The following is a 21473-nucleotide window of genomic DNA, read 5'->3' as shown; positions in this document are numbered from 1 at the left end:
CCACAGTTAACTTTATCAACAATTACATTTCACTAGACAACTAGATGTCATAAACTTCGAATCATTCATAGTATAGTTAGGCTTTCTTGTTTAAGTCAGTAACTAGCAGATTTGATATGCAGCTAGATAAAAAGTGACAGGCTCTTCTGGAATCACGTGACCCAGCCTAGCAACGCCGCCATCCATGTTGTGTTTACAAAACGCCGGAAGGCTTATAACCTGATGTCTCTTCTCCTTTGTTCTTCTGTCTGATTCACCTTTTCCTAAAGGTTTTAAGTAACATCCACCCACTATGTTATTACATACTGCCACACACCCAAATAATGATTTTACTGTCTGAGGTGCTTTTAGCATTCGCTGCGAACGCATGTGGTTCAGGGTGGGGACAGTGCTGTAGGGTGGGGACATTTCTGAAGGGTAGGGTTTCTGTCCCCAGGCATGCCCTCCTCTAAAAGCAATGCAAGCCCAAGCACTCACTCTGCAAAAAATGCATTGAAACAAGCTTCTTCCCTTTTTTGCAAACTCATAAAAAAAGCGATTTCATGTTTGAAAGAAAATCATTTTGATTGTTTGGTTCTAAGTCACAGTGTGGATTATACCAAACACATTGTTAAATGCTAACTTATTTTACAATCCTTTTTAAATCTACTATTCTGTCACAAATGTTATATTGGTTTTACTTCACAAGCCGGCAGCAGAGAAAACAATTTAGACTAATACTTGAGCCAGATGCCATAACTCAAAAACAGCTCTCACTCACATGGTACTCACAGGTAAACTGGGGGGGCAGACGCTCTGCACAGGTGGGCACCGACTCAAAGTGTAGGGCATAGCTTTTCATACGCACACTCACCCTAAACGTGAACATCAAGTCACATACTGCAGTCACAGTGACCAGCCCAGCATTCATGGACCCGCACACCAGGGCACCAGGATGCTGGTTTAGGTCAGATTGTCTGGCCCCATTTAGAGCTCCCACAATAGGTAAACACATACCCAACCAACAACTCTCTTCTACCACCAAGACACTTGGCAACATAAGCTGAATAAAAGCCATACATTGTACAACATAATAATGTGCCACATAAGAGTATTCAGCACTGGAAACAGGTGTTCCTTCCTCAAGAGGAAGAGCTTGGCCATTCTCAGGCCTTTGGGGAGAGAGTTACCGGGGCGGGGGAGCAAAGAGTAAGGCAAAGGCTAGGTGTCTCCTACAGATGGAGGTTAGGTGTCGGCTTCAGACAACATGTGATATGTGTCAGCCACGACTGCAACAATTATACTACAATGCAACCAGTTACAGCACAAACTGCTCGAGTGCACGAAAGAGGAGGTCCCTTCGCACCATGTCTGTGCAAGGGATTAGGAAGAAACCCAGCACAGCTCCTATCAGAGTGGATCACTCACATGAACCATACCTGCTGCTGCTTGGGAGGGGAGCCATCTCAACGCTCCAGTATTTCAGGGTGGTGCTTCCAGCCCTGCATAGCAGCAGCACAACAAACAGTGGCCTAAATCACAAGCGTTTCTCTGGCGCCTAAGAAAGAATCACCCTTGGGCAAACCCTAATCAAAGCATACCTCTGCTGTGTCTGACTCACACACCTGAGTCAATGCGGGATCCTCTCGCGGAAGAAGGCTTTGCGTATGGATCACGTGTTCCATGCTTGCAGGCACTATGCACACCAGCGTTGTCAACTACATGAGAACATTGGTTGTACCGCAGGGAAGTTGTAAGTGAACTCGATTACCATGAATAAACCAGTAACATTTGGGGTCAAACATGTAGGCGCCCATTTCAAAAGCTTACTCGGGAATTCAAGCTGGAAGGGGCAAAGTGTGGGCAAGTTCAAACATCTGCCTAATGTTCACTGGATATATAGTAACAAAATACAAAAACTAAATTAAAATATACTCCTCCTCTGCATCTAATTTTAACACGTGTAATGCAGGCATGGCTTTATAACCAAAAGGCATAAAAAATACACCCTCATTGGAGAGATCCGCTCCTCAAATTGTAATCTTTAAAGCATTCCCAGATTTAGGAAAAAAGAAACGGGAGGACCCAGTATTTCAGTACAAGCGCCAGCCTCATGGATTTCTTTGCTGTCACACTTAAACGTTTAGAACCGGACTTCATATCATTCAGAAAAACATATAAAGAGATGGCTTTTAAAAAAAGCCTGTTACTGATCCTATCCTCTGTTTGATCTTTGCCGGAGCGCCAAGAAACCATTGGGGAAAGTGAGCTATATAAAACTGATGAATCTAACACAACATAACATGGCATGCAGCACACATATACAGGGTCAAGAATATTGGCATACGTTACCAATGTACCTTATTGCCTCACATAATCTCGTACACTGTGACATGCATGATTTGCATAGGAGCCATAAATAGGTAAATGCTTAGAAAGTACTAGATTAAATACATTAATTTAATAGGCCTAAATTGCACATAGTCTGCTTACACTCCCACATCGCTGCCTTTCAGAAAGGACCCCTCTGATCTATAAGAGGGAGGATAAAAAAAAAAATGTCTTTGACACTGAAGAAAGTTAGAATGATGGTGCACAAATAGAGACCAGTATAAGATGGTAGACGAGCAGAAATCAGTGAATTTAAGATGTAAGATTTGCACCAATTTTTCCATGACCGAGGAGCCACAAAAATCCCCATGGCTACAAACGTAATGAACTGCAAGTCATTCTTCTTAGGATGGTGAATGTCATCAATGTTACAGCTGTATATGTGTTCACTGCCTTCCCAAATGGTTGCCCCAATGATGGAAAATCGACCATACTTTTAGACCTTACCTCATATTAAGTGGCATTTACTTTCACTAATCCTGATAGTGTTAAAATAGGGTAAAACATTTTATGGAATTTACATTAATTATTGCATGTTTTTCGTAACTCTTTACCATACATGTGTCTAAAATGTTCTGGAAACAGACCGATTGTGTTATGATAATCTTGGCGAACAAGCATGATGTTACAATAGGATGAACTCATTTTATTTACATTGTTGCATAAAGCATCTGTTTCTATGCACATTGAATAACAAGTTCTCTTGTTTCACAATTCAGTGGTACTATATTCACAGACCTCTACTGTATTTACAGACCTTGGAGGGATGAGAGCCTCAGTAAACCATGGAGGCACGCGAACTCATGGCCCACACATCACAGCAGATGTCAGCGGCGAGTACTTCCTTTACTGAGCTCTTTTCCCTGCTTACAGAGACCATCTATGGCATCAACAGACTTTTCAGAGCACATGAGACTATCTTAAAGTTGAAAAGCTGACCCTTGCACACCGCACCAAATACAATACCGACAACAAATGCTAAGCTGCCTGCCACCAACAGGCACATGCTGAGAGAAAAGAATTCCTACCTTTGACTACAATACAAAACAAGCATTTGCAATGCAATAGGTCTCGCATTCACACAAGTTTAAGTTATGGCATTGTAAATGGCAATGCCTTTTTTTATTTGTGTTTTAAAAACCACAACATAATTCAAAGGCATTGTCATTTACAATGCCAATAGCTCAAACTCGCGTAAATGCGAGACCTATTGCATTGCAAATGCTTGTTGAATTTGTCATTGGCTCTTTTACCAGCAAATATGAGGCAGTTAATTGGTTTTTTGCAATAAGAAGGCATCATCAGTTGTTCGGATAAAGAGTGGAATGAAGCACTATGAACATACGAGATAATTCAAATTTGTGGAACGTCGTGACTTTTTTGTTTGCGATGCTGACATAGCGATTTGCCAAAACATGTCAGTGTGAAATATTTCCATGCTCCCATACATTGCGTCCCAATGTTGAGAAAGCAGGCCTTGTCTTGGCTGCTTAGAGCAGGTGTGGAAATGATGCAGAATGTTTTGCAAAGATAGTAACAGAACAACGGTTCATCATATGTTCATAGTAAACTGATTTTTTTAGTAATTTTATTAATCACTGGATTACCACTTAAACCCAGAAATGTGCTGAATACTACATTAATTTAAACAAACATGAGAGTAGTGCAAGGCAAACACTATATTTGCAAACAATCTAAAGGCAAAACACTAAAATAGGTGCTCAAGAGGCGATTACACTGTGCACAAGGGACAAGATGAGATGACTATATATACACAGGAATAAAAACAGCTGACCTGGTACTCAGTAAAAAGAAAATCCGGGGCTAGTCAAACATGAAAAATTCCCATTAAATGTTGTGTGCACCAGAAGAGGTAATGTAAGAATCTGGCTGTATGAGAGTCTACAGCATTTCGATCTTATTCCGGGTTAGAGGGTCATCATCGGGGCTGAAGGATGATAGCACCAATAGGGGTGAGCCAAGGGTCCCAGAGAATGACTCAGTTAACCTAATGGGTGTAAGAGGAAGTCACCGTAGGGAGTTCCCGACGAAGGTCACAATGTAGGTATGATGTTTTGAAAAGGGCAGGTTGTGTGTGCTGTCTGTTGGCTAGGAAGAAGAGAGGGAAGTTGAGCAAAAGGGCACGTTTGCAGAAGTTCGTTTGTGTGAGTGTGTATATATATAAGGTAGTGCATTGCAGTGTTCTAGGTTTCTAGTGTGAAATGTGTTAGTAACACCCACTGGCATGGTTCGATTTAATAAAACACACACTTGACGTTCTGGGCAGTGATATAAAGACACTTGTATTTGCCTAAAGTCTGAATTGCAATTTCACAAATTAGAAAATCCTCCCAGAGAGCAGGACGGGCACCTTAATAGAATATTGTGATGTACTTTAGACTAATTACATCTGTATTATAGCCAACAAGTTAGTTCATAAAGTTTACTTCTTAGTACAAAATCCAAGCATTGTCAGACAATTTGCAGCACGTTCACTGCGGACTGAACCATTTGTAGGCCCCTAATCACTTTCGGTATGCTGAAATAATTTTTTACGTAAACCATTCTGACTTTTGATTTCTTTATTCGGCACATGCTGGGGAATTTACTTGTTTGGCATTATACTTATGAAAAAGTGTAGATTACACAACCTCCAGTATTTCTTAAATCTAATTTTAATTTTAATATATTTTATTCATGCTTGATGAACAACCATGTAAATATGAAAATAACATCACACCATCATAACCATTTTTTGTTGTTGCAGTTTTAAATTGCGTGAACTCGACCCAAAGGCATCCGAGGACTTTACATGAGCACCAGTTGCATTACAGAGAGACGCATTAATTTTTTTAGGCATGGAAAGATTAAGTGCGTGCAGTGCCTCCCACAGCATTATGCCCGTTGTTGATCTCACCAAATGCTTTTACAAGAAGAAAGAAAAACAAGCTATGTTCAGTTCCCGAGGACAGGGCCATTGTAGGGTTTAAACTCCCCATGATGACACTGCCAGAGGTGCGGGGGGCGTGTGTTGTGTGCAGGAGCACACTCTAACTTACTTTTGCTACAATCACGGCACCGGCGCTTTATTTTTAACATTAAAAGTAAAGCGCCGGTGCCGCGATTATACCAAAGGTAAAGAAATAGAAACAAGCATCTATTTCTTTACTTTTGCTATAATCGCGGCACCGGCGCTTTATTTTTAACACTAAAAGTAAAGCGCTGGAGCCGCGATTACAGCAAAAGCGCCTTCCGTGACGGAGACATATGGCGGCTGCGCGCGTTCACGCGCACATGCACGCAGGCTTTAGGCCAGCGGCTGCAGCACTTTGAAAATCCCCTTACAAAAATTCGAGCAACAGCGCATGCGCTGTTCTAGGCTCGACCTAAACATGCACATAACTGCAGCCACTGCACACAAACTCCAGGCTGCCTGACAACAATAGGCCGTTCAAGCGTGCACACAGCACTAGAAGGCCAAACACCCGTCTGTGGCAGAACAGAGCCCCTATTGAATAGCACCGCTATATTTATAATGAAACAAGGACATTATCAGCAATTTGAAGAATAATGCTTGCCATATGTGAAGACCGAGGACGAAAAATCCGAAGAACACCGTCTTGTTTAAAGAAAGCCTATACTGCTGGACTCTGCAACCTTACTAATGTGCTCCTTAATTAAAAACCGATGCACCTTTTTTATTTGATCCAGTTATTTCATGCAATGCTTGACTGCACCACACACAATCACTCTCATGTTATACTGCTCGTACGAAGGCAGACCTGAATATTCCTTTATACCCGAGATCCTGCAGAGGGGACTAGAAATCAAGGAAAAACCTGCACGGCCTTTCACACATCCAGATTCAGACCTATGCAAAACCGCGGGTATATTTGTTTAGTTCTATGGTTTGAAATCAACATTTTTGCACTTACTAAGTCTACATTTATAAATGCGGACGTATTTGTTAATGGGCCATTTGATATCACAATTGTTTAACAACTTAGCAAAGATAGGGCAGTGGCTAAAAGTATAAGCGGTCAGACCCTTTGGAAGCAGGTTCTCATGGTGCCATCATGTATTAAGTTGCATTTATCCCCAACATTGTGTTATTTCCACCATGAGGGCTTAAACCTATCACATTATTCTATTCCATGGCAAAAATGTAATTATAGTATTGAGGTATGGAACTATACTAATCGTTTTACTGTGCAAATACTGTAACATGAACTTTATGTGCACCAGCGTAGGCTACATTAAGAGTAACTGCCCTGTACATCTGTGTCCGAAAGTCAACAAAGCATAAAAAATATACTAGCAAATATGTCTTTAAAACATCTAAGGATTCTAGAATAACTGCAATTGGCATGCCCTAAAAGAGCCACTGGAATTATGTGGCAAGGCAGGAAAAAATTGTGAAGGCCATTATTTGGCATTATTATTTAGTTATGATGCCGCTGTGACACACTTAGGTATTGATAAAACATGAATCCTGACACTTTAAAAAACGCAGTTTTTAAGGAACATAAAAATACACATTCAGAAGATTCTATCTAAAATGTTATTCTCAATAGGCGAATTAATTCATTTTCATTTTAAGTGGGGTACTTATACAGTGCACACAAAACTCTGTGGGGCTGTGGACCAACTGAAAGAGTCAGAGATAAGAGTCAAGAGTAGAAGGTGGCAGAATGCACGTGGGGCCAGGAGTGCACGCTCGCTGGGGGCGGGGCAGTGGGAGACTGAAGTGGAGGGAAGGCTACAAGGGTGAGTCAGACTGTACCTGAACATGAAAAGAAGGCTCATTTTCAGTTCTTTCCTGAAGCTAGCAAGAGGATAGAAAGCTGAAGTGAGAGGTGTCTCATTCTTCCCAGGACGAAAATCTTTCATACTATTTCTTTTCGTACCCAGCTGCATGCTCTCAAGAGACCTCCAGAGACACGGGTTTTGTCAACAGTTTGTGTCAAAGGTATACTGTGATGCATTCAGCAGAACCTACGCCTACATATGAAGTGCAGAGCAGCCCTTTTTAGAAAAAAACAAGTGTGGAAAAGTATTGCCCATAATAGTTATGTAAGTGTCTCATAAAGGTGCACATTAAAAGATAAGACTTCACACATTAAAGAGATGCACAACGTTTGGATCTTTCCTAGCAATAATACAGGAATAATAGCTGCTTTGAAAATACTGTGAGGAGACCCTGAATTGCCAACAGCAGTAACACTTAACATTTCACGGAAAAGAAAGAATCACTCTACCAAGTTCGCCAATTCAAGCATTAGGCGTTTTAACCTCATTAGGGAAGAAACCTTTTAAAGTATAGGCAAAGCGCACAACGGCCCTCCCAGGGTACCGTGGGAAAGGGGCTTTCCCTCTCTTACCTCGGTCTATTTCACTATCTCAACCTTTATGTTATTCAACATTGTTTGGCATCATTGGGCTTGAAGTAGCAAAAATGGGGAATAAAACACAAAGTAGTTCTGAAAAGCGCCCCTAAAACATATCTTTCCAAGGGCCACCAAACTCATTTAGATGAAACTGGATTTGGGTAGCATAAGCAAGCAATAGGTGACCAATTAACCTTTTTAAACAGCATGAGCGACTTTGATCCATATGATCTAGATTATGTGGCAAAATCATAATTATGCAGAAAGAGACTGAAGCCAAGAAACTGCACAATTCTAGTGGAACTGACAGTGCTACACAATCCTCTCCATTACTGTGAATTCCACTTAACAGTCAACCCATTGCAAATATCCTTCTACAACCATCCAGACTTCCAGGATGGCATTTTCTTGGACAATAAACAAAAGAGAATCAGGGTCATTATCACAGACAACAGTCTAAAATTGACTGATAGACAAACTATCTTCCAGATATGAGGCATTTACACACATAGCCCACATACTTTAATATTTCTGTAGGTGAAAGGTTAAAGATCAACAATGTTGCTGCAGATGACCTTTCGGCCCCAACATAGCCAACAGCAGGTTTGTTGCAGACAGAGATGGATGATCTGTCTTTTACTTACCTGAGCATTAAGGTTACTGTTGTCTCACAGTCTTCTTCAGAGAAAATCTCAGTCTGATTGAGTGTTGTCTCACTTAACCTACCTACCAAGGGACAGTCGTTACCTATACCATTTTGTTAAATACTTAATACTTTGGATAAATACTTTCTATGATGTGTGGATGCACACTACGATTTCAGCCGTACTGCTGAGTCGGTTGACATCTTTGAGATTAAACCCTCAGAGTGCAACAATTATATTCTGAGATGCAATGGCTTCATGGCTCGCCACAAACAAGAGCTGGCAAGGGTGTCACTGGCAGTCACATCGGGTTACCAAGGCAGATTTTGTTGTTCAGAATACAAAGATCTAACTATGACTACCAATAACATTCTGTTGTTAAACAAGTTACATTTTTAATTCATTACTGATTTTTTTTAACTAATTGCTGATTTTTCTTACTTCTAAACACTTCCTCCTACAAAATACACACACACCATTTTCTGTATGGTGACATGGAGGGTTGTGTGTACTTTTTATTATGAGAGTGTAGTCTCACATAGAATTTCTTGCATGGTCCATTAAAGTTGTTTATGCAGTCTCATAATTTTTTGTGCAACTTTTGTTTGTCTTGCCTATTCTGGGGTATGCATTTGTTGCAGGGTAGAGCTGTGATACTTGTGTTGTACTTGTAACATTTTTTCCATTACATTTTCACATTAGAAGGACAGTTGTGTCACGGACAACCGTAGTACAAAATACACATAATAATCGTGGTTTTATCATAACTTCGCACACTAATAGACTCAAGTCCATTACTGCTACTAGTGAAAACATTAGTTTAGTAGAAATTATAAAATCCGGAACAAGGGTGCATATATGTCTGAGATTATTTTTTTATGACTGTTAATTTGATGTTTTATTACGCATACTTAAAACATGTTTTAGATGTGAAATATCAAATATGAACTTGCCCACAAATGAGGGGCTATTTAAACATTTACAGAAAACCAATACAGTTCAAAAATTGCTACAGAGGAGTAAATTAGACAAAGCAAAGGTATAAAATAGTAAAAGATTTACATCATCAATGATTAACCATCATGATGCATTCTTGTAAATGGGGAACTGGTTTTTGTACATTTTTTGTGAAAAATATTTTAAAACACGTATGCCAGTCAGTTCTACGACAGTGTGGGCATTATTATACTTTTAGACTGTCCGTATGTTGCTGAACTTTTCAAGACGCAAGGAGACAAAAACATAGTGTATGGGTATTTTAAAATTGATAATGGTTAAATGATTATGTTAAAGCTTCTTTAAAGTTTAAAAGTTTTAAAAATATATTTATATTATCCTACTGAATTGAAAACTCTTGTCAAGAGGTCCCTAAACATCAATTGAACTTGTGTGCTTGGGTTAAGACCAGATGATTAAAGGATACCTCATTGGACTGCCTAATTTTCATCTTTGAGGATGATCAGTATTTGGCATTTAATAAATATTAGTGTTTGCTCTTACATCATAAAGATGCAGTGATTTAGTCAGGTTTTGTGGAATGCTTTGTGAGTCATTATATTATGATATATCGATAGGTATCATTCATAAGGGTACCCATTAAGATGCTAACTAATCATTACTTCATAAATCTCATTGATTTAATTTTGTTTGCAAGACATATTTGCCACTGCATATACTTTATTACTAATTAACATAGTTTTTATTAAAAACCTTAAAAAACAATTTATGAAAAGCCATAAACATAAAATTTCATTACTCATATGTAGATATGGTAAAAAAGTAGAATTAAAATTTGACCTTGAATAGCAATACTTGCAATAGCTTTCTTTTATGAAATGAGTTTATTTTACCACTCTAGTAATAATAGGAATAACATGGCAGACAAAACATTCCTCTCAGTTGAATATTGAGAGATGCTAAAGTTGTCCTGATGTTCCATGCTCTTTGCAAATACTCAGTGAGAATAGGTACAGAAGATTTGTAGGCAAAGTTGAAGAGTTTATGCTTCATACTATATAGTTATTAAGTATGTGTTTCAACCATTTTTATCTGACACACCTGTAAGAAGGGTGCATGTACAAAAAGTAACAGAGCTAAAAAAAATACAGTTCCACAATAGCACAGGGTTCATATATTTGTTCTCTTACTTAGGCATGCATCAGCTAGTCCATATATCTAACTGCTCGCTATTGCGCCACAAGCTAAATTAGAAGAAAGTGAATTGAGATTTTCCTCTGAAAATGCAAAATATTTGGACCTTCTGAAATAATAGATATAGGCCAAATATGCTGCAGTATGTGAGCGATAGTATGCGCCATGTAATAAGATACAGGAGAGTGGCTAAGATTTCTTAAAGTCTCGCAAGCGGGACACTGGAATTGGAAGGCAGCAGACCTTCAGCATAAAGGCAGTACTGTGCTGTACACTGTGTCCTTGGGAAAAAAGGACTATTAGCATTTCAGTTAATCACATTGCAATGTCAAACTGTAGCATTACACCTGTTTCTCCAAGAGCCAGTGCCTTAAGAGACGTCTGCTGTGCAGCCGATTTAATTTCACAGCCATCACATGACCTAGTTTGATCAATCAGATTACTCAATTTTTCTCACGTGACATTATAACTCCCAGCATTTCTTTGCATGCCATCTGTCATAACTGTGATAACAATCCTGATGCAGTCAATTGTTCTCTGAACCCGATGTAGAAAATAACTGTTTGCAAGATGAGAAAATAATTGCTACACTCCATCAAAACAGACCAGTATATTCTTATTCACCTGTTTGTTTCTGGCAGTGATGAGAAACAACAAACATTGTAATTTGTAATAGTATTTTGTACCATTCTTCTACAAAGCACCCTAATGCTAGCATTCTTATTGTGTGTGTTGCACCACACTACTGTAAAACTTAGCCGCAATTCAGATATTTTAGTGCAGCAGATGTGCAGCCTCCTGGGACTTAACGCAATTCAAGTCCACAAGGATCCTCATTATTTTGCTTAACTAGCAGGCAACATTAAATTGGATTTAACCATGGCTAACATTTTGTTGGCAGTGTATGAAAAGCTCCCTCAGAGTCATGCACAAAAATAACAATGTATAGTTACACTCATTATTTTCAAATCCTTATTCATCCTGAACAGTCACATTACCATATGAAGTGCAGCAAAAACAATTTTATGTGCTATACCCTTTATGAAAAAAATGAGTTTTTATAATACAAGAAAAACTCCTACCCGCAGAAGCGACTGGGACTCATCTTTCGATTTCTCTCCAGAAAATTGTGGAGTAAGTGATCCAGATTTTTCCCCTCCACCTCCTCCTTCTCCAGGTGACACCCCTTGAAGGAATCCCTTGGCCTCAACTGCTAAGCCATACACTGGCCGGGCCAGATGTGCAGCCTCTACATTTGGACTTTCCCTCGAAGGCTTTGGCTGCTCTTGGTTAACAGACACAGTGGTCAGAAGACCCAAGCCCACCTGTGTGTATGAGGGGCTCCCTCTCATGATATCGGCTCCTCTCCAGGACACACTCCGGATGTCATCACCAGAGCTGTCGGACCAAACTTTCTCCCTGAGGACTTCTTTTTCTTCCTGTTTTTCTTTCTTGACCGTCGTTTCAGAGATGGCTTCTCCTATTTTGGATTCCAAATTGACCAGACTATACACCTTCAGGTCAGATTTTGACTCTTCCTTGACGAGAACGGTGCCATGACAGTCCCCTCCATTGGGGAGATCAGACTCCTGGCAATGCACGGTGTTGAAGTGCTCCAGCAAAGACTGTGTATCTAAAGCTGTAAAACTGCACTGGCGACATTTGTAGCAGTTGTGCGCTCGCCTAATAAATAAGGGGGGAAAAAGGGACATTTAAATACATTTATCTTTGTTTTCTATGGTTAGCAAGTCAATAAATTCCAAACAGATAAACACTATCACATTTATGCAGTGGAAGAATGAGCTACCACACCATCAGGTAGAAATCTACACATTGAGATTTTCAAACAGTGTTCAGTATTTCCATAACCTTACCTGATACTCAACAGAATGTCCATCAATACATATTTAAAGACATTGTTCATTGTATTTGTGATGACAATGCTAACAGTAAATGTCTTTCAGAGGCAACTGTAACAAGTTGCACTTTTTGATACCAAAACTGTTAGAACACTATGGGCCATATGTAGGTAGCTTCACATTTACCGACTCATAAATACCGAATTTTACCGATTCGGTATTTATGAATTGGTAAATGTGATGTAGGTAAATCCGTAAAATTTACCGATTCGGAAAAAGTCGGTAATTTAGAATCGGTATTTACCGATTCGGTAATGAGGCATGCCTTCCCATTGATACCTATGGGCCAGGAGGCCCATAGGAATGAATGGGAAGCCAGTTACCATTACCGAATCGGTAAATACCGAATCGGTAATGGGGGATGCAGTATCATGGGTGGCAGGGTGTCACATTGACACCCTGTTGCACCCCTGATTCGTCCATGTGTGCAAATGTGGCGCACATACATGCCATAAGGGCATGTATGTCTGCCACATGGCACTGTTACATCTGTGAAATATCACGTTTTGCATGGAATTCGGTATTTATCACCAACCTATATTTGGTGGTAAATACCGAATTCTAATTCCTACTCATCACTCATTAGAGTGTTTCCTACATATCATTTCAGGATTCGGTATTTACCGAATCGGTAATTTTACCGATTCGGTAATTTTACCGATTCTGTAAATTACCGAATCCTGAAATATGCCCCCTACATCTCAAATAGCTAAATACCAGTCGGTAACGGGATATTTACCGAATTTCGTCCGTTACCGACCGTTATTTAGCTACCTACATATGGCCCTAAGTGTTCAGGAGTCATCTTTTTGACTGGCCTACAGCTAAAACACCATGGATGCTTCACACCTAAAGTCTGAACCAAACCAAAAGTCAATTGTGCAGGAATGCATATCAGTATTTCCCAAACATCTTTTTCAATGTTCTAAGATAAGAAATAAACAATAAACCCACCGCAAACATGATGAAAACCCCCTGGCATTAGGTGGCATGCTATCAAAAGAAATAGATGAATATGTTTGGGGACAGTACCACGGAAAACTGCTGCTTCTGGTTATTCAGGCAACTCAAAAGCATTACAGCTTCAATTGTTGGAATATGAAGCCATTTGCTAGAGGGTACCACCATCACAGTCAAGCATAATGAGGCCAATTCCACATGCCATAAAATAAGCAAATGACACATACTCCAGGTTCACCAACCTATTACTGTTTGATTATTTCTATATTCATAAATGGCAGGCGCAAAATTAATCTGTTTAGCCAGTTGTACTTTACAAGTTGAGAAATCCCCGAAAATGTTTAATCCATCTTACATTTATGCATAGCTGCTACCATACGCAGCACAGGTTTGATCAAACCAAACAAGAAGTAAAGCCCATATTTAACCAGCAAAACAGTCAGCATAAACGCAGTTTCTAGAATTTAAAGAGTTCATCTCTTGATTACTGTCAGAAATGGGGTTACTAATTTAGAATGGGGGCCATATCAACTCAATAACCCCATCTGTTAGGTCATAGCACAGTTTTGTGTGAATGGTTGCTAAATGCTTCGTAGCTACAGCACAAGCAGCAGGCAATCCAATTGAACGAAATAGAGAAGATGTTAATGAGCAAAAGTACACCAAGATCATCAAAATCGATAAGGTAAACTGTTCATATGCATTGTTATAGTATTAAGGTAAAATGCACCTAGAAAAAGCCAAGCACTACGTAAAAATCACAGTTTCTGTTGGACCGAGATCTAGGCACAATTTCAGGCCAACTGTGATTGAGCAAAGGTTAGATACACTGTGCAGGTTGCCTTGGTCGAACGTTTTACCATCAGACTCAGTCTCTGACTACTGGGGAAGCTTCTTTTTGCAGTTTTGCAGACACTAGCTCCTCAGGGATGCTTCTGGGCACCAAGTCTCTGCCCAGCCAGGTCTCTCGCAAGATCTAGTTCTCTCTCGTCAGACATGCCATCTTGGAATCCAGAGTTTTCTTGCCTTTTTATGTCCCCAAAGTAGATAAAGAGGAGGCCAACATGATGACCCTTTTAGAACAGTTCCAGTCCCTGGGTGCCAGCATGATTCGAATGTCATCCAGAAAGAGTCAGAAGTCAGGATTCTTCTTCAAGCAAGGCCTTCTTCTTCAGATGGAGTCTTCCCAGTTTCATAAATGTTCTGAGGAGGTGGTGGAGCTCTCAGATGTATCCTATGCACCCGACAGTGACTGGAGAAATCCTACCACCCAATGCTAGCAATTTCCTTACAATCCCCGAATCTCCTTTTGCAGCAATTTCTATTTGCTTCATTTTATTGTAATTGCATTTACATAGTGCTTACTACCCCTGACGAGGCGTCAAAGCACTTTTTGGTGTGTAGCACACCACTCCGGAACCCAAAATAGATAGTGAAATTTGAGTTAATTTGAGCGGTAGACATGTAAGTCTGTTAGTTGGATTAAAAACGATAATGGGGGAATAGAAGAGGGAAGAGTCTAGAAAGTGTTTACTGGGAGATCATAGTAGTAAGATGAGGTTTGGTATGAGTATAATGAGAGATGGAGGAGGGAGACTCTCTAGTAATGGATTAGGGAGATCATAGTAGTAAAATGAGTTTTGGGATGAGTCAAAGGAGGGATAGGTGAGGGAAGAATTTAGATGAGTAGTTTGGGAGATCATAGTATTAAAATGAGCTTTGGGGAGGGCCAAGGAGGGATAGAGAAGGGAAGAGTCTAGAAAAGGTTATTTTTGAGATCATAGTAGTGGAATGAGTTTTGAGATGAGTCAGAGGGTGGAGGTAGAGGATATATTGAGAGAGGTATAGGGTGTAATATAGGGTAGTGCATTGGAAACAACATGGCTAAAACACATTCTCAAAGACAATAGCTCTTGTATAGTGAGACCTATGCCTGTTTTAATTTAACTTTATATATAGCATTGAATTATATGAAGCGACTGTCCAGCTCAGCTTCTTAAGAACAGCCAGCAGTGGGATATTCACTGCCCACTCATCTACTTTCATGAGTAGAAAGGTCTTTCAAATGATGTGGGAAAGAAAACTGATAAACAGTAATGCATTTATGAAGGAGTTGACACCTCTTCAAAGGACTTCAGAGACATGGCAGAGGCTTGAAAATCACCCTCTGTTGACAGAACAGCATCTTCTGGAGTGAAGATGGTATGATATTCCCAAGTGAGAGAAGATGGTGACCCAGCACTTGTCGAAGGATGAAACACTCTAAAAGACAGCCTCGTGAAGTTGAAATGACCATGCATTAACCTTTCATAGAAGGCATGTGGTGGAAACTAAACTTATCTTCTGAGGGCAAACAAGGATTTTGATCTCAACCTTTTTAGTCCTAAGGAAGACATCTTCCTTGTTCCTCAGCCTCATAAATGACAGTCCCCAGGGACTGAAACATCTGAAGTATAATTATCCAAAAGCCCTGTCACAGGAACCCAGCTGCCACCAGACTAGCCTGCCTTCAGCTTCTTGGCCACTCCTCTACATGACTGGATCAAAACTAGTTTTCCCTGAGTGGAGGGTCCTGGGGATAAATATGAGAATTCCTCACTAAATCTCCAAATCAAAAGAGGTAGTGCTAAACCTGTCATTTGTTCTGCCATTTATTCCTGTCCAATTCCAGATAGATAATCTTTTCTAAGTGGTAAACAGTTAACACTCATTGGTCTTTCCTGGATCCAGAGGCAATCCATTGTCCTCTGAGCCAGAGTTGTTAACCTTTCCAGCCAAGAATGTGTCTCTCAGCTCTGGAATGATGATCGGGAGAAGTGGCTTTAAGACAATTCTGGCTCAGGCATCCTAAAATAGATTTTTAGAGCATCTGATATCACCATTGTGAGAAGTTGGCCTGGTATATGCTGTCCACTAACTATAGTGGGCACCCTGCACCAGTCCAAACAACCCCTTATTGATGATAGGTTAAAGACAACCTTTATTGAAAGCTATCCTAGTGGTAGCTATGGAGAGTAGCCTTCAGGCTAAGTCTTGAAGGAATGTAAAGCAGCTTGTTTTACCAGTCTACCCTACTAGTCTCTTTATGAGGCTAGAGGTCCAAACACATAAGTTACACTTCAAATATTACAGTAAAATAGCACAAATACACGTCAGGACCTAGGGGCGAGCCTAACCATATACTAAAATAGTGGTATAAGAACCACGACTTAACTAGACACAAGGCCTAGAGCCTGTAGAATTGCTTCAACCCCAAGGAACCACCCACGGTAGTGACACAGGGGACCCACGGGGCCGTGTGCAGTGTGAGAACACAGCCGCGAGCTCCCGTTAGTTTCTTGGGGAAAGTCGCAGTTAGATTTTTAAAGATTAGGGACACTTAGAGAAGGACCAAACCCTTTTGGACTTAGGAAGTTCTAGGGTCAACACCCACGGGAGCACTGGAGTACTCGAGTTACCTCACCCAGGAAAGCCGGGTGCACAGGTGTCAAATGGTGTCGGGTCGCGTCGTCGTTTTCAATGGGAGCTGGCAAAGAAGTGCTGCTGCCGGGAAGATGTGAAGTGTCGGAAGAGATCCGATCCTGGATCGAAGTAGAGAAGAACCTGAAAGCAGAGGAGACAGAGTTCTGGGTCACTAGCCAGTGACCAGGAGCACGATAGGCAAATGCCCACCGAAGTCGGCTGATTTCAGGTGAAGAAGGTGAAGTTTGACTCTTCAGCCACAAGGACCAGGAGGCATCAAGGATGACCAGGAGCTGGATTCAAGCTGTCCCACGAAGAATGTCGAGTGCTACAGCGTCGGTGCCCGGATTGGACACAACAAGCCTTGGCAACAGCAACCCACGCAGAAAGTAGAAAGATGCTTCAAGCAGACCAGCAAGGTCTGATGGACTCACCACTTGGTAGAGAGTCAGGGCACCTCTGGAGCAACCAGGGAAACCCAAGGGAAATCAAAGTTGCTTTCACAGGGACCCACCAGTCGACGGACCAGGGATCGCAAAGGGACCTCAAGAGGAATCACAAAATGGCAGCCCACGGGCCACTCGGGGTGACTAGGCCGACAATCTTCGGTGGATTCTCTGCTCGAGGTGGGGGCTACAAGTAACGACAAGACAAGAGACAAGCACGACTACTAGAGACGTCGAGAAGTCAATGACCTTGCAAAAGTGTACGGTGACCAGGAGTTCTGGTTCCACGTTACTCACGAGGGCTGCGGGTCTCAGCTTTGAGGGCTCAGATCGGCCTCTGAGAAGTCTGGAAATCCTCTTCCTGTGTTGCAAAGTCTTCGGCGTCCGGCGGGAGCTTCGGAGATGCAGACCGGCAATTGCTTCGTTGGTGCCTGCCAAACAGGGGAGTCACTCCTTGATCCCAAGGGAGATTTCTTCCATCCTCTAGTCTTGAGTAGAGAGTAGAAGTTCCAGGATTCAGTTGCAGAGTGTTGTGCAGGGATATCTAAAGTCCTGTTGCCAGGGGTTCCTTACTTATACCTAAGGAAGGGGTTGGACTAACTCTGGGGACCCACCTATGGGAGAGTTTGGAAAGAGGGGTGGCTACACCCATTTCCTTTGTCCAGTTTCGCGCCAGAGCAGGGGCTGGAAGTCCCTGAACCGGTTTGAGCTGGACTATGCACAGGGACACCAAATGTGCCCACAGTGCAGGACTTCAAAGCACTCTGAGAGTGCTCCCACCCAGCCCCAAAACACATCAATCTGTCTGGGAGCGGGTTACACCTCCCTGTGACAGGAAACCTATTGTCCAGGCCTCCGCTACCGGAGTTTTGGTCAGCAACAGGATGCCAGACCCGTGTATGTGGCTGCAGCATCCATGCCAGGGCTCTGTTAAGTTGGTACCGGGTATACCGGTGCTATCATGTCTCTCCCTATAGAAGGGTGGGATCATATTCTCACATCAGGAATTGATGTGGGGGTATGATTCCAAGGTGTTTGACACCAAACACGTCATGTTTCTGTGCAGTCAGTCCAAAGTTAGCATTAACCGTTTTAGTTATAATGCACTTAAGAGTATATGGCCAGGCTGCACTACTGACAACCCCAGAGGATAGATTCCGAAGGCTGCAGAGGGGCTCAGCTCATGCCTGGGCACCCTCTCACATATAACCAAGCACCCTGCCTTCAGGATTGGTAAGGCCTGCCATAGGGATGACTGATAGGTTTCTATGTGCAGTGATAGGTGAGATATAGTGAACCTATATCTCTGTAAGGGGTGCATGCACCACCTTACCCAGGCTGCAGTAGCAGACCTGTGGTGTCATTGTGGAGGGCTTTCCAGGGGTGGCATAATACATGCTTCAGCCCCTGGTAGGCCTCTGGGGTACCTATGCACTAGGTACATAGTATACCATATACTAGGGACTTATAGGGGCACCTCAGAATCCAATCTGTGATGTACCTAAGGTACATGGAATCAATTTATAAGAGAAAGCAGATAGGCTGAGTGTTGGACCCGGCCTCATAACATGGCTTTACTGGTCCCCACACCACCTAACCTGGTGCCGGCAGCCCCAATCCCCCGGCCTCACCAAGCCTTTCCACCAAGAACACACGCACTCGACCCGGACATCCTCGTCCATGGCCTCTCTCCTTTCGGCCACCCCGGGCCCGCGTGCCCACTTCATGCACCAAGATGGCCGCCCGGCCCCAGCGCGACCCGGGCCCAGAGGCGCCACTCCGGCTGGAGGACATCACGCTTCCAGGGGTTGAGAGAGGGAGGAGCAGTTTCTATCGCACCTCTGAACTCCCCTGGGACGATGGGTTTCGATCGGCCCTCCGGCCTCCCTGAAGGCTGGCTCCACGCCTGCTGGGTGTCTGGGACTCCTCCCGACCCAGCTCTGAAAGGATCAAAAGACAATGGCAGGAAACCCCGACAAGCGACCCCCAGGGGACAAGACCCCTGCCTGCACAGACTCCGGACATCAAAGAGGGGTTGACCTATAACAAGGGGTGCTCTGGGACTGTCCGGCAGATTCGACGCTGGAACAACGAGAGCCTGCTGACGCGGTCGCGGCTCCTGGAACTTAGAACTACCTGAGCCCTGCTGAGTGACTCGCGGCTCCCTGAAGATCGTAAGACCTCCGAACTGCACCTGAGCCCTGCTGAGTGACTCGCGGCTCCCTGAAGATCGTAAGACCTCCGAACTGCACCTGAGCCCTGCTGAGTGACTCGCGGCTCCCTGAAGATCGTAAGACCTCCGAACTGTACCTGAGCCCTGCTGAGTGACTCGCGGCTCCCTGAAGATCGTAAGACCTCCGAACTGCACCTGAGCCCTGCTGAGTGACTCGCGGCTCCCTGAAGATCGTAAGACCTCCGAACTTGTACTTGAGCCTGCTGAGTGACTCGCGGCTCCCTGAAGATCGTAAAACCTCCGAACTGGTACCTGAGCCAGCTGAGTGACTCGCGGCTTCCACAGACTCCACTGGTCCCGCCGGACCCCACGACAACTAGCCTACCCCCCAGCTCGAGGATTGTGAGCTGTGCGCCGGGTACATCCTTACCTTGAGCCTTTGTGCCAAAGACTGTCCCGCTACCCCCTATCCCTTCCGAGACTCATTGAGCCCGCGCTCTCCTTGTACATATTTGCAGTGCTAACCTGTTTGATAAAGATTGATTCCTAAGGACGCACGGTGTGGTGTTTCTGTGTCGTGTGGTGCCAGAAGTACGATCCTCGATCCGAGATTTCTCCTCCTGAGGAGTCTCCCGCCAGTGCCCGGCTACGATACTTTGAGGGTGGGTCTCAGGGTAGTCAGGACCCCCTTTCCGGGCTCCTCTGAGGTCACCGTCTAACACTGAGGACCTGAATAGCAGGTTCCCAGCCAAACTAAGTCAAAAACCATCAAAACACCAGGAAAAAAGTGGGGTCAACCATGTAGTCAGATTCCACCATCCTACAACCATTAAGTCAGATTTTTTAAAAATAAATAGAAAATACCTAAAAATAATTTTTATAACCTATTACTACATGGAGGTGGAAAATAAAGATTTAATCCGACATGGCCTATTCAGGAGAAGTCTATGCCTAAAGAATGAAATAGCTTTTGATTTTGACTAAGGCACTAATATGTAGAGTGCCCTATTTTTTTATATCACCACTCTGCCATGTGGGATTTTAAGTCACACTTCAGGGGTAACATATAACTATATATAGCCATTTCCTACATAACAAAGGTAATTTTCCCTGCCATGTGGCACTGCAGTGCTTTAAAACTGCAACCCAGCCAGAGCACTGTGGTGATGGTGGGGGACATATATTTCTGTCATACATGCGGGTGGTGAAAATATACACTTGAGCCAACATATGACACTGAAATTTCCATGCCATATGTGCCCATAATGTCTATCGTGAAGGGGAGTGATCCTCTTGAGGTAATAAGGGCTAAATCGATAAAGTCTACATTAAAAGTATATCCCCTAAACCATGGATTTATACGATCAATTTGTAGGCTACATAATTAATTATTCCATACCTCTTGTGCTGACTTGGGTTGGTTATTTACTTGTGCTATTCTTCCTGTATCTCCTCACACTTCTATATCTTAGATGCTTTCATGATGTATATGTATATCAGGACATTCTGGCAAAATATGAAGTGCTTTGCAAAACAGATATGAATGCTGGAAAGTACCAAGCATTATGTGAGTCTACCTACTATATATTAATTGGAGAAGTGAGCACATTTCACTGTGGACCAAAAGCTCATACAGCACCAGGAGACTACAAAGATCAACAAATATAAGACACTACATTGTAAGCAGATGTATATGTGTCACATAGCTTCAGATAGCTTACTGCCTGCTGCAGGCAAGAGAAAACTATTAAACAAAATAGTGCTCGGAGGCTGTAATTAAAGCCTTACAAGCAACAACACATGTAAATGGGGGTGTCCTCATGGGTGGTTACAAATGAAGACAAGGCAGTACTAAGGAGGGACTAACAAGCATATTAACGAATCAGAAGCCAGTGTTTACGAAGGACAATGACACAAGCCAATGAACAGTATGGGTGGAGAGTGGGCGGGGCTTCAAGTCC

At 42.5% G+C, this 21473-nt stretch overlaps 1 protein-coding gene across 3 annotated transcripts in view; it reads right to left on the bottom strand.

Moving 5' to 3' along the window:
• TRPS1 (transcriptional repressor GATA binding 1) overlaps nt 1–21473 on the bottom strand; it is a 516171-nt gene that overhangs the window by 316564 nt on the left and 178134 nt on the right. For 2 of the 3 annotated variants that reach the window (XM_085605073.1, XM_085605072.1), the window contains exon 4: nt 11635–12235. In XM_085605073.1, the coding sequence (XP_085461199.1) occupies nt 11635–12235 (601 nt within the window). The remainder of the gene's footprint in view (nt 1–11634; nt 12236–21473) is intronic. The other variant, XM_085605074.1, reaches the window with a different exon arrangement.

Source organism: Triturus cristatus, chromosome 5_1 (genome assembly GCF_964204655.1).
Source record: "Triturus cristatus chromosome 5_1, aTriCri1.1, whole genome shotgun sequence".
Lineage (NCBI taxonomy): Eukaryota > Metazoa > Chordata > Amphibia > Caudata > Salamandridae > Triturus > Triturus cristatus.
The sequence above is the reverse complement of the archived record's forward strand: the minus strand, read 5'-3'. Positions and strand labels throughout refer to the sequence as shown.